Source organism: Drosophila innubila, assembly GCF_004354385.1.
Source record: "Drosophila innubila isolate TH190305 chromosome 2L unlocalized genomic scaffold, UK_Dinn_1.0 4_B_2L, whole genome shotgun sequence".
NCBI lineage: Eukaryota > Metazoa > Arthropoda > Insecta > Diptera > Drosophilidae > Drosophila > Drosophila innubila.
Genome location: NW_022995372.1, coordinates 6382258 through 6395293, shown reverse-complemented (window position 1 = coordinate 6395293; position 13036 = coordinate 6382258). Strand labels below are relative to the sequence as shown.

General features: G+C 36.4%; 2 protein-coding genes across 12 annotated transcripts; one reads left to right on the top strand and one right to left on the bottom strand.

Annotated features, from left to right (window-relative positions):
* The first annotated feature begins 986 nt into the window (after positions 1-986).
* LOC117794465 (CD109 antigen) lies at positions 987-12178 on the top strand. Of its 11 annotated transcripts, XM_034635066.1 has the most exons (9): positions 987-1305; positions 2225-3529; positions 3673-3934; positions 3992-4259; positions 5578-5584; positions 5615-5764; positions 9811-9989; positions 10048-10946; positions 11004-12178. In XM_034635066.1, the coding sequence occupies exons 1-9, from the start codon at positions 1241-1243 to the stop codon at positions 12105-12107; spliced, it is 4239 nt and encodes a 1412-aa protein (XP_034490957.1). In that variant the 5' UTR covers positions 987-1240; the 3' UTR covers positions 12108-12178. The 11 variants fall into 11 exon arrangements, with proteins under 11 accessions (XP_034490957.1, XP_034490948.1, XP_034490950.1 ...); XM_034635057.1 differs by lacking the exons at positions 5578-5584; positions 5615-5764 and adding an exon at positions 9355-9571; XM_034635059.1 differs by lacking the exons at positions 5578-5584; positions 5615-5764 and adding an exon at positions 8983-9172.
* Positions 12105-13019, bottom strand: LOC117794466. Its single transcript, XM_034635069.1, has 3 exons — positions 12899-13019; positions 12303-12430; positions 12105-12250 (listed from the first exon to the last, which is right to left on the bottom strand). The coding sequence occupies exons 1-3, from the start codon at positions 13013-13015 to the stop codon at positions 12223-12225; spliced, it is 273 nt and encodes a 90-aa protein (XP_034490960.1). The 5' UTR covers positions 13016-13019; the 3' UTR covers positions 12105-12222.
* Between the last annotated feature and the right edge of the window lie 17 nt (positions 13020-13036).

Sequence of the window (13036 nt, the reverse complement as noted above, 5' to 3'; positions counted from 1 at the left end):
AACGGTTAGACAAATAATGAAGCTTTTGACTTAGATAACAAGTAATTATATTTTCTCCATTTATTTAATAAAAAAAACTTATTTAAATATATATTATTAAGTTCATTATTTGTTTTGGGTCAGTGACTTAATTTTTTACATCAGTGAACAGATTAGGGAATCGGTTCATTTACACTGATTGGGTCAGACTTTGGGTAGAAAGGCAATGTCATTACCGGAGGGAATAACTTAACTTAACTTAACTTTTTATAATTTAAAGTGTAATTACATTAGAACAAGGATTATATGAAAATAACACTTAGAATACCGACCCGATAGTATATAATTGGTTCCTTCATAACTGAATACCCCTCCGATGTTGGCTTTGTTCTTTTTACAGAGACTGATATCTCAGACTATAAAGAGGTTGGTTTAAAATTTAAAACATGAAAAACATCCACCTTTTTATTTTTTACGCTAGCTTTTCATTTAAATTATATAAGTAATTTTATTAATTTAAAAAACTGGCAGCTTCGTATTCATATTTAAGAATAATAAATTAAGAAAGTGTTATTTTATTTATCCTTGACGTGTGTTTACTTTCAAGATTAAAAGTCCTATAAATATGTCATTAATTGATTAGTTATTCAACAAAAAAGATATTCAAAAGATTCTCCTGCATCGAGGCTTGAGCACTAGACTTCCCTAACACGTATAGCTCGACTCATTAGAGTCGGTCGAAATCAAACAGAAAGTGTAAACAAATAAAGTTCTCTCTGTTGGAACTCTATCATCAATGACGTCGAGCAAACAGAAGATCGTTCGGCATGTGCCGAGGCATCGAAGCTACGCAATTAACAGCGGGGAATTCCTCAGAAAGAACTACTCGGAATTGCACATGTGTGTATTTGCTTGTTGACAATGCTAACCGTTTAACCGATTGGTGCTCGTGAGAGACTCAAAATCGTACTTAAAGCACGCTTCGCATCGAGACAAGCTCATTGTGGATCCGAACGTCGATCGATTCGGATCAAAACGTATCTTGTGGTTGTTCAGAAAACCCAAAATGATTTTTTATTGTGCTGTGTATGCGTGTGTACTGTGAATCATAGACACTTTTGTAAATAGTATTCAAAAGTACCTTCCTTTTTAATTTTTTTTGCATATATTTCGGTCGCGTGTCCGTGTTTTCCCGAAAGCCCGTTGCGCAAAACAAACGGATTAGCATTTTTAATTGCAATTTGCAAAACTAAACGCGAATATGTCGCGTAATTTAACAATTTGCTTTTGTATTCTTCAATTGGGGCTGTTCATAAATGCCACTGGGTAAGTACATAAATTCGAGCTTAGGCTGACCATGATTATCAACAATAGGTATATGCAACTAAACAAATGAGTGTAATATATAAGAAAGTTCAACTAAGGATCATCTAATTTATTTATACTCAGAATAAATTAAGTTATAAGCAAGATGCTGTGCACCAATGTATGTGCGCATATACGTGTATACGTGTCGCTAGACTGAGAGATAAGGGGCTCCTCACGAATTGAGACATCAGAAATGAGACAATGAAAGATAAACATTTCTTTTTATTATTTTTGTTTTTGCTTTTCTTTCTTTTTTTTCGAAACCGGTCGAATAGTAATAAACCGAAAAGTGTATGCATGCATTGTCAATCTATAAAGATACATCTTCAATGTTACGTTAACGTTATCTCTTGACATGTTTTAAAGATACATTAAAAACCTCTTTATTATGCCTGACTGAATGCCCACAATTCAGGCAATACTCGCACCCCTCTTCTCTGTTCTTTTAATGTGGTTAAAAATGGCTTCATTAACGCTACGATAATTAAATATCTTTGTTATGCAATTGGTAAATTAATTGAGTGTTCACAGAGTACGAATAATATAAAATGATGGATGATCGTCAGAATTAACACATAATACATAAAAGCTTCATTAAGTTTATATAGATTCTGATAGATGCTTAGTTATTGATAGGCATTCAAAATCCGGTTTCTGTTGTTCGTAAACTTTAATTAGTGTGAACCAAAAACAAAACAAAATGAACAATTGATGAATAGGATTATTCTTAAATCTGTACTTTATATTTGTTATAATATTTATTTTATTTTCAATTGTAATCAACATTGAACTAATGTCTAACAAATATAAAATTAACTTGTAGTGGCAGTAAAAACAATGACAAATAAATATTTTAAATAATATATAAATATTGCAGTTTGTATACGGTAATCGGACCTGGCACTATACGCTCCAACTATAAGTATAATGTGGCAGTTTCTGTGCATAAAGGCGAAGTAAAGAGCATCATTAAAGTGGGCATTACTGGACCATCCTACAATGAGACAAAACAAGTGGATGTTGAGCCCAAATCGACGGTGAATGTTGAATTCGATGTGCCGAAATTATCAAGTGGCGATTACAATCTGACAGCGGCCGGTATTGAGGGCGTTATCTTTGAGAATTCAACGAAATTAAACTATGCCGATAACAAGCCATCGATTTTCATACAAACCGATAAGGCGACCTACAAGCCATCGGATCTTGTTCAATACCGAGTGCTTATTCTGGATGCAAATACACGACCGGCTGTTATCGATAAGCCAATAACGATTGTTATCAGTGATGGGGCCCAGAATCGTATTAAGCAATTGCTGGACGTTAAACTAACCAAGGGCGTCTTCGCCGGAGAACTTCAGTTATCGGAACAACCAATGCTGGGAATGTGGAATATCGCTGTCAGTATTGCCGATGATGGATCCGAGACAAAATCCTTTGAGGTAGCCAAATACGTGCTGCCCAAATTTCAAGTGGTCGTAGAATCCGCCAAAGATATTGCCAAACAGGATGGTGTCCTTAAGGCCACAATTCGGGCCAAGTACACATATGGAAAACCGGTGAAGGGCAAGGCAACTGTTTCCATTTCACCCAACTATAGTTACTACTCTCCAAGTGGCAATTCTCTTGAGCAGACGAAAACAGTCGATGTCGATGGCAAGGGACATGTTGAATTCACACTTTCCGATATGGAATTGCAGTCCGCATATAACCCACCTCTCAAAGTCTTTGCTGAAGTGACTGAAGAACTGACGGGCAATAAACAGAACGCATCCACTACTGTCAATCTGCACTCCCAACGCTACAGACTGGAAGCTATCGATAATAGCATCAGTTATCATCCGGGAAAATCGTTTGTCTATCAGGTTGTAGTAAAGAACTTGGATGGCTCACCTGTGCGAGATGCAACCAAGAAGGCAAAACTAACATTGGAGCCATCTCACAGATACTTTCACTTTGATAGAACTATTCAATCCGATCCAGACAACGAGTCACATGTGTTTGAAGCGCTCTTGGATGAGCATGGTATTGCCACATTCAATATTACTCTACCCGTTAGTACGGATCGGTTCTTCAGTGTTAAGGGATCCTACGCGGATGCCACCTCTCAACTGGGTTCCTTAAACAAATTCCAACCAGCTATCGAGTCAAATGACCCTTTGAAGATCGAAGTGAACACCAAAATGTAAGTTTTGCTGCAAAACATAATTATTATTATATACAGTTGGTCAAGTAGTCGTTACTTTTGCTTATGGTTCATAGAACAAGTAATCATAATAAATAATCAACATTTAAATAACAATTTCTTCTAACTCATTCATTTTACAGGCCCAAATTGGGAAATAGTATTTCCATTGATGTGAAATCAAACGAACCAATTCCTTACTTCATCTACACGATCGTCGCGCGTGGAAATATTGTGAAATCCGAGTATGTTGAAGTTCCCGAGAATCGCAAGAGCCATACCATTAAGTTTAACCCGACCTTTGAGATGGTGCCACAGGCCTCGATTTATGTGTACTATGTCGTCAACAACGAATTACGTTTCCAGGAGCGGACGCTTAATTTTGAAAAAGATTTCGAAAACTCAGTAAGTCGATGAAAGTTCATTGAAAAATAGGTTATAAATTTGATCTTTACACCACAGATTGAAATCTCTGCTCCTTTGGAGGCAAAACCAAGTCAAGACGTTAACATCCAGGTGAAAACCGATCCCGATTCGTATGTGGGTTTGCTTGGCGTCGATCAGAGTGTTCTATTGCTAAAGTCTGGCAACGATTTATCCCGCGATGATGTCTTTAACAGTCTTAACAAGTACAAGACATCCACACCCTGGCAGCAGGGATATGGTCGCTATCCAGGAGATTCTTCCGGCTTGGTGACACTCACAAACGCCGATTATCCTTATAATTTCGGTAAGTTAATATGATCCAAAGTAATTTTGGCGAAATTTATAAAATAATTGTTCAAATGAAGAAAGAGTATAAATAGTATACGAGATACGGGTTTCTATTGGGTTCAAAGTTAGATTTGTGGTTCGACTGAACACATTTGTTGGTATACAAATTTTAGCAACGCGTTCTTCTGACGATGAGGTCGATGGCTTTCCCATATCCCAAGAAGATGAATTTGAAGAAGATGCTATCGCATTTGATAGTGATAGCGAATTACACGTAAATTCAGATGCGACAGAAAAAGTTAAATTAATACGTGAAAATTTCGCTGAGATCTGGATATGGCAATCTTCCAAAATGAGGTGGGTTGCTGCCTGGATAACCTTACGCATGGTGCTCACATATTAATCAAGTATTATACAAGTAACACAATAGCTTGAGATCGCACTGACAAATTTGTAGTACTATACTATTAGAAATACTCCAGATTTCGGTAAACTAAGGTTAAGGTATTTTCCCATCAGTCTTTCAGGACTAACTTAACTATGTTCGGCTGTATTCTTATCCAGATAAACTTCCCTACGTGTCATACATGTTTAGAGATTATTTCTCACATTCAGAAGTAATTGCTTTTGAGCAGGACATAAAAACTCGGGAGGAGTTTCCTGAAACCTGGATATTTTATAACGCTAAAAAGTACGACTTGTGTTACGTAAATTCATTAAATGGCTAGTATAGTTTCCGTTTCCTTATCATTGTTATTGGGGTGCTCTAATTATCTTTATTGTTATGATTACTAAAACCACTTACTTGTATTACATAGGAGAGGTTTTCGTGGTAATAGGCTTTGATTAAACTCTGTGACACGGCTTTAGATAGGATAACGACTATATTACGGGGCAGGTATTTTCAGGCGCATTTATTATCCTCGGAATAGACCAAACTCACGGATATTTAATAGAAGACCTGTAAGCTCTTACGCTTCTTCATTGCCTAATATGCGACGTGGTGTAGGAATGCCGATGCTCCTGTCTGCTCCTGCAGTTGTTCAAGCAGTTGTTCCGCAAGTTCGTAGAGAATTTCCGGAAACATGGATATTTGTTTGCAATAAAACGTAATTCTGTATACTCAACTTTTCCACATAAGATCGAATGCTTTTGGGCTAACAACTAACTGTCTTATCGTCAAAGCTAATGCATCAAATATTAATTTTCATAATATTTCATTGAGAAAAATTCGAGTCAGTTGCGTTCTTTTTAATGCATACTTTATTGATTGTATAAATTACAAGATTATTTTAATAGAATATTATTGAAATCATTTTTTTCCTTGCATTCAGGTATCCGAGACATATATATCCGAGACTTTAAAGACTTAGTATTTAAAGAAAAAATGAATATTAGTCAAATATCAAACATACGATTTCACCATAGGGCAGGAGTTTATACTCCAATGTATGTTCCTGGAGCTATTTCCAAGACTCGAACTGAATTTCCGGAAACTTGGATATTTAGTAACAACTATGTGTAATTACGATAATTCTATAATTTTACCGTATGAAAACAAAAAATTTGTGTTAACAACTAACTGCACAAAAAATGATCGTTAAATATAATATATGTACATATAGAAAGAAAATGACGAAGGAACATTATATAGATACGGACAGACAAACTTGGGAACATGGAAACTCATCTGTTAATCATCTGCCGATCAATTAAACTATGCGTGTTGAGTACTAAAACGAATCACTTTTGTTTAGGTTATATATATTATCACGATGCAGCACTTCCTTTATTTGGTAGCGGGATTGTGCTGTATTCATTGGCTGCACCGGGCCCACCAATAATATCTGCGACAGGATTTCCTATATCTACAGCCGTTCCTCAAGTTCGAAAAGACTTTTCAGAAACATGGATATATCTTGACAATACTACGTAATTCCGAATACATTCTATTTTATCAATGAAATTAAGGGCTTTTTGGTTAACAACTAACTGTATTAAGATACTAAAGCTTACTGGAATACGCGTTGAAACCAACTAATATAAAATTGTTTAGTGTGTTAAGGGGGTATCAGTGAATTCTCAACGTGACTGTATTTATTTTATTTATCCTAAAAATGTTATATTATTTGTATATTCATACATTCTAAGTAAATGAAGAATTTATTCGACAAGTTCTGTCTTACATCAGTCAAAGAATTGAACCTCGACATTTTCCGACACATATAGACAATTAATAACCTTTAGTTAATTCTTTGTGTAGTTCGAGTTTTTATTGTTACTAATCATTGGCACTTTTACTTTAAACTATTAGCATTATAATTCCACTGATTATATTGTTCTGAAAAATATAGTACTCTACATCTCATTCTTGTTGAATTCCAACTCTAAATTTTGTTACGATTGTTAATCTTCTGGGCGCAAGGATAATGATTCATAATTTGTATTATAAATTATATTCTTTGTACAGATACATTCTATGACTTTACTATTCCTGCAACAGAAAATCTTCTAGTCTCGGAAGAAACAACCCTCTCTAATATTGCAGATGGAGATAACATCAGCTCTAACCAAAATATTCATATACGTAAAGAATTTCCCGAAAGCTGGATTTTTGAATATTTCGAGAAGGACAAGTAAAAAGATCTTTAGTAAATGACTTGGATAGTCAAGGTTTTGTTGCTATACGATTTTGTCACTGACATTTTAATCCATTCCAATTATATTGCCAGCAATTAAAATGATCCCAAAAAACAGATCCCATTAAATTGTACTGGAAATTGTTCTTTACTCTAGAATTTGCACAACTAATCTTTTTATACAGTTTCACGTTATTGTCGGCAAATTCAATTCGCTTATAATCTTAATCTTTATCATCTATAGCTCCTTGTGATTATATATAACATTCATTACTATCTCTAGTTCGATATTTTCCAAGGTGGGGTGGAGGGGGACCGCAAATGTACGATTATTTAATGGTTGGAGCGGGAAATGCCCAGTATATGATGGCATATCCAAGTCCAGGCTCTGCCCCTAATTTCGCTCGAGCTCCAGTCTCTCAAATACGTAAAGAGTTTCCCGAGGCATGGATATTTGTTGACAATACGATGTAATTTAGAATGCTTATATTTATTTTTATGAATGTATTGCTTTTGGGAACTAACTGTAATAAAGCCCTATGGAATAAGTGTCGAAAATAATAAAAAAAAAAATAAGAGAACCATTCGTATCCCGAATGTGGTATAGAATAAGTTTGAAAATTAATTGTAATGAAATTTGTCATACAGATAACTTAATTCGTATTGTGGAAGTTGTATTAAATAGTTGTAAAATTAAAAATAGAGAGCTCTGTGACTCCATTAAAAACTAGCACATTTGAATATAGCTTTTTAAGTCGAACTTCAACAAGATAGTCTTAGATTTCTTAACAGAGAAATTATCTGCTCTATCCAAAAAGAGTTTACTCATAAAGAGTTTCCCTAATGCTGTATTCTTTACATAAGTATTTTTCGATGGGGAAAAGTTCGATCGAGCTTTAGGAAGTGCTTTGGATAGTTCAAGGTGTTATTGTTATTTATTATTGGCACAGGCATTTTATACTATTTGCGTTATAGTACAGCCGATTATAATGATCTCAAGGTTCAGATTATAACTAAAATTTCACCTTCCTCCTGGCTATGCACAACTAATTCTTGTCGATAGCTATACTTTATTTTGGTCAAATTTAATTCCATATTATTTGTCTTTATTATCCGTAGCTCGATGGGATTAATGTATTATATCTTTATTCATTACTATCTATAGGTCGAAAAAGACTAATGTGGGGTGGAGGGGGATCGACAACGTTTATCGAGAGCCGTATGCAGTTTTCGATGGCATATCCAAGTGCAGGCCCTGCTCCTTCTTTTGCCCCTAAGTTTGCTCGAGCTCCAGTCCCTCAAGTTCGTAAAGAGTTTCCCGAAACTTGGATATTTGTTGACAAAACTATGTAATTGTGAATGTATATATTTTTTATGAGTGAATTGTGTATTTTGGGAACTAACTGTGATAATGGCCTATGGAATAAGTGTAGAAAATAATACAAACACGAGAACCACTCGTACACAAATGTGGTATAGAATAAGTTTGAATAATAAATTCCTAATATGAATTGTAAGGGTCAACTTATTATAATGAAATTTTTCCTACCGATACCTTAATTCGTTTTGTGCAAGTTGTACTCATTAGCTTCAAATTTGATACTAGAGAGCTCAGTGACTCGAATCACAAATTTAAAGTACAGGAATATCTAATACTATATAACTAATTATTTTTAAAACTCTTTATGCAGATCCGTTAATTCAACTCGAATTTCAACTAGATAGTTTTGGAATTCTTAACAGAGATATTATCGAATCTGTCCCAGATTTGCAAATTCGTAAAGAGTTTCCCGAAAGCTGGATATTTGATCATGTCGATAAATACGAGTATGAATTAGATTGTATTAATTTTGTGGGTAACTACAAGTTTTTCTTCCTTTTCTTTTTTCTACCTTAGCTCCTATTTGAATCATTCATTTCTTCTACTATTCTTAATTTCTGTGTAAAGTTAACTGGTACGTTGGAATGGAGTTTGAAATATACAATGTATATAATACATCATAGGATGATTTCTAGGGATATTAGAGCATTATATATGTTTATTGCATATGAAAATCAATTCTTTTTCTTTGCTTATTTAAACACATTATTTGTGATTAGATGGGCTCGTGGATATTAGATATGTATCGCGTTTTCCTAGTCCTCAATTGACGTCGATATCGGGGTCTACAGGTCCTTTACCTCCGATTCCTCTTCCTCCATCAATATCGGGATCGTTTGGTTTTCTCGCCGTCATCCCTCAAATTCGTAAGGAATTTCCAGAGACTTGGATATTTCTTAACAACAATACGTAATTAATGCTATTTTTAAATATCCAATTCAAATGATGTGTTCTGGATGAAGGCTAAATTTAAATTTATTTAATGGAATGAAATGCACTTTTATTAATCTAGTACTAGTTCTTAAATAAATGTACGACTTGCTACTAATAACTAACGCACTAATCTTTCTAAATTATTTAAACATTTTAAGTAAATAACATTAAAAAACTGGAAACGGGTATAGTTCCCATTATGAAAGTCAGTGGGGAAAGGCTGAATCCCAACAAAACACGAAAGACAACACAAAAACCATTTGAATCTGAAAACTCAGCCGATGAGGACAAATACGAGTATTCAGCGATTTTCGGCTCTGGAATACGTGAAATATTTATCGAATCTTGGATTTTTGATGGAAACCTTACAAAAATGTACACAAAATTTATAATATTCTCAAATGAATGATAAAACCCAGTAATCGTACTTGTCCTCTTATTCAAGATTGCTTGCTTATTTATGGTATGATATAGTGGTAATTTATGTTGGTATTGGATTCATCATGTACATAGAACTCATTGATACTTGTGCTTGTGTCTATCTGTAGTTAAATGTTAACGTTGAACTCAACTGACGAGAAATCTAATAGTTATATCTAATTATTCCGAAATAGTGCTGACTCCGGAGAATTTACTTTGACGAGAAAGATACCCGATACCATAACTTCATGGGTTGTGACTGGATTCTCTTTGAGTCCCAATAAGGGCTTGGCCCTAACAGAAAATCCAAGCAAGATTCGGGTATTTCAGCCCTTCTTCGTTTCCACCAATCTGCCTTATTCGGTGAAGCGAGGTAAGTTTTCATTAAATTTTTCAGACTCTCTAGAGCTTAACACACTTAATTTTTAAAGGTGAGGTCATTGCCGTGCCCGTTATTATCTTCAACTACTTGGACAAGACGCTGGAGGCTGAAGTAACCATGGATAACGCAGACAAGGAGTTTGAATTCACCGAAGCCACCAATGAAGTTGAGGAAAAGTCCATAGATGAAATACAGCGAGTTAAAAGGATTACCGTTCCATCGAATAATGGAAAGAGTGTCTCCTTTATGATACGCCCCAAGAAGGTGGGGTCCTTAACTTTGAAGATTACAGCCACATCGCCGTTGGCGGGAGATACGATTCATCAAAAGTTGAAGGTCGAACCCGAGGGTGTTACGAAATTCGAGAACAGAGCTGTTTTCATCAATCTTCAGAATCAGATCGAATTCAGTCAAGAACTGAAGGTGGATATTCCGGCCGAAGCGGTGCCCGATTCTGGTTTTATCGAGTTCTCTGTGGTTGGTGATCTTCTGGGACCCACAATCAAGAATCTGGACAATCTGGTGCGCATGCCCTACGGTTGTGGTGAACAGAACATGGTCAATTTTGTGCCAAATATTTTGGTGGTCAAATATTTGGAGGTGACTAACCGCAAGATGCCCAGTGTGGTGTCGAGAGCCAAGAAGTTCCTCGAAGTTGGTTATCAGCGTGAATTGACCTATAAACATGACGATGGCTCCTACAGTGCCTTTGGTAAATCGGATCCCTCCGGCAGCACTTGGTTGACTGCCTACGTTGTAAGGTCCTTCCATCAAGCTGCAAAATACACAAATGTCGATCCTAAGATAATAATGGAGGGCCTCGATTTCCTGGCCTCCAAGCAGAAGGAAAATGGCGAATTTCCCGAGGTGGGAAAACTCTTTGATAATGCCAATCACAATGCTCTTGGTCTTACATCCTTTGTGCTGATTGCGTTCTTTGAAAATGAGGTAAGTTGTAGATCGAGTTCATTTAATCAGAATTTAATCAAAAGTTTTTATTTACAGGAAGTAATATCGAAATACAAGGAAAACATCGACAAGGCTCTACAATATGTGGCCGAGGAGGTGGATAAAACAGACGATCAATATTCCATGTCGATTGCAGCTGTTGCTCTGCAGTTGGCCAAGCATCCACAGGCCAAGAAGGTGTTGGCCAAACTGCAGAGTCTTGCCAAGCAGGAAGATGGTCGCACCTGGTGGTCCAAGGCAAATTCGCCGTCCAGTGAATCGGATCGTTCAGTCTACTGGCATCCACGTAGTAATGATGTTGAGATTACATCTTATGTGCTGATGGCACTCCTGGAGGAGGAATCTGCCGAGGCATCGCTGCCGATCATCAAGTGGTTGATTGCCCAGCGTAATAGCAACGGTGGCTTCTCCTCCACACAGGATACGGTCATCGGTCTGCAAGCCTTGACCAAGTTCGCCTTTAAGACGGGTTCTGGCACTGGAAACATCGACATTGACTTTACATCCTCCGATGGCGCTGGCAATGACAACAAGGACACCATTCAAGTGAAACCTGACAACTCATTGGTCCTGCAGAGTCACGTACTGCCAAAGACAACACAAAAGATCGATTTTACCGCCAAGGGTCAAGGATCGGCAATGGTTCAACTGTCGTATCGCTACAATCTGGCTGAGAAGGACAAGAAGCCCAGCTTCAAGGTAACGCCCACTGTGAAGGACACTCCCCTGCAGCAGCTGACTCTTGAGATCTGTGCCGAATACGTGCCCCTAGAATCGAACGATCCAACCAAGGACTCCAACATGGCTGTCATGGAAATCGCTCTTCCCTCCGGGTTCGTTGGAGATTTAGATAGCTTTGGCAAAATTGAATCGATTGATCGAGTGAAGCGTATCGAGACCAAGAACTCTGACTCCACGGTGATTGTCTACTTCGACAGCCTGACGCCAGGTGATGTCAAGTGTCTACCTGTGGAGGGAATTCGGGCCCATTCTGTGGCCAAGCAGAAGCCCGCTGCCGTTTCCCTTTACGACTACTACGAGACGGATCGCCGTGCTACCGAGTACTACCAGGTCAAGTCCTCACTCTGCGACATTTGTGAGGGATCTGACTGTGGCGAAGGATGCAAGCAGGATAAATAGGTTTCATTATCTTTACTATAAAGTGAAGCTTTATTCAAATAAATGTGCATTATATATTTGTGTATTCTATATTTCTTATTCTGTATTCATTTTTAGAGGTCGGTTTCATCGCTAATTAGTGACTTCTTCCAGCATCAATGAGTCTGAAATGTTGAATTCTATTATAAGGTTTGTCTTAGAGAATCTACAACTTACGCTTGCACATTTAGGATTAACAATTCCGTCACCAAACCTTCTTGCCTTGTTATTCCTTTAAAATTGTCCAGCGCTTTAGGATTGACCATTATGTGAATCTCCGAGCGGCCATTGTGCCATAAATTATACTGCATTTATATAGGAAATACATAATATTATAATTACTTTTTGCAAGGAAATATTTTAAACTCTAGATTTTCCGCTGGTGATAAATTTTTCTTGGATATCTTTTTGTTGCATTCTTACTGATTTTGAAGAGACAAAAGATAAAGAACTACAAAAATTCCATACGATTTTGGTTGGTTTTCGGTTGTTTTACATTTCACACCAGATTATGAAAACAACTAAATTTTTTTAAACAGCCATGATATCAAGAATATTCGTATATAAAAAATTGTTTATGATATAGTTAACAATCATCATGCCCAGAAGTATGTGAAAATGATTTAATTTACAAAATAAGTTCAGTTTGTTTTTTATCATGCCCTAATGTATGCAATAATTTTTAAAAATATTCAAGTTTTGTTTCATCTTGAAAGTATGTAATGTATTATTTTGTTTTGCTTTAAATTGTTATGCTTCAGACCAGAATTTACTTGATTTGCTAGATTCAGCAGGTTGTTGATTATATTTCGCTGCTCAGGATTATTTATATGAACTTTATAGACAGCAAAATTGTCGTAACGTTTGGGTTTTTGGAACCCATTGGGCATTGATGCAACTTCTAGAACTGT